Here is a 949-nt window from a genome sequence, read left to right as displayed (position 1 = left end):
AGGCACTGGAACAAGCTGCCTGGGGAAGTGGTGGAGTCCCCATCCCTGGAGGGATTTAAAAGCCGGGTGGATGAGGTGCTCAGAGATCTGGTTTAGCAGTGGACAGGTACAGTTGGACTCGATGATCTCAAAGGCCTTTTCCAACCAGGTGATTCTATGGTTCTAACAGGAAGAACAAGGGTTTTCCTGGTATGTGACAAGTGTCTGACAAACCCTCCCTGTCCCGTAGGTGTGAACCACGTCAGCAACTTGCCCAGCCCGTTCCCCTCCGGATGCAGCCCTGGGGCTGGCCAGGCCGAGCACAGGGAGTGCCCAGAGGCAGTGCTGACGTGACAGTGGCCAAGTCCTGCCCCTCCTGGGGCCCCTGGCTGTTGTACCCACCTCAGACGGCCTCACACCGTGCTCTGTGCTGACAGGCCTCTCCTCCCTCAGGCAGCCATGGCAGAGAAGATCCTGGTGACCGGCGGAGCTGGCTACATCGGCAGTCACTGTGTGCTGGAGCTGGTGGAGGCTGGTTATGTCCCTGTGGTCATAGACAACTTTCACAATGCCATCCGAGGTACGGAGAGCCTTCATCCCTCCCCAGGCAAGGGGCTTCAACACTCTCAGCCTGTGCCAGGATCTCCAGCTATCCCAGTGCCTCCCCCCTTCCATCTCCCCAGGGGCAGACTCGCTCCCCGAGAGCCTCCGGCGTGTGCAAGAGATCGTGCGCCAGCCCATCCTCTTCCAGGAGCTGGATATCACCGACGAGGCAGCGCTGCAGGAGCTCTTCAGCAAGGTGAGAGCAAGAGCTGGGGGCAGGAGCTGGGAGGGAGATGTAAACTGGGCAGGAGCTGAGTGGGGAGGACAGTGCTGAGGAAATGCTGTGACCAGCAGATGTTCCTCTGGGCCATGGAGGCCACACAGCCTGGCCGAACAAAACTCCTGAGGAGAATTTTGACTGGTTTCT

The 949-nt window shown here is 59.3% G+C and overlaps 1 protein-coding gene across 1 annotated transcript in view; it reads left to right on the top strand.

Annotated features, from left to right (window-relative positions):
• Positions 1-438: 438 nt before the first annotated feature.
• The window catches only part of GALE (UDP-galactose-4-epimerase), a gene marked incomplete at its 3' end in the record, with an annotated part of 1,665 nt that continues 1,154 nt past the window's right edge, over positions 439-949 (top strand). Inside the window, exons 1-2 of the mRNA XM_010174181.1 lie at positions 439-559; positions 663-778. Of these exons, the coding sequence (XP_010172483.1) occupies positions 439-559; positions 663-778 (237 nt within the window). The remainder of the gene's footprint in view (positions 560-662; positions 779-949) is intronic.

This window comes from Antrostomus carolinensis, unplaced genomic scaffold (assembly GCF_000700745.2).
Source record: "Antrostomus carolinensis isolate BGI_N321 unplaced genomic scaffold, ASM70074v2 scaffold36138, whole genome shotgun sequence".
Classification (NCBI taxonomy): domain Eukaryota; kingdom Metazoa; phylum Chordata; class Aves; order Caprimulgiformes; family Caprimulgidae; genus Antrostomus; species Antrostomus carolinensis.
Note: the sequence above shows the minus strand (reverse complement) of the source record. Positions and strands in the feature narration are given on the sequence as shown.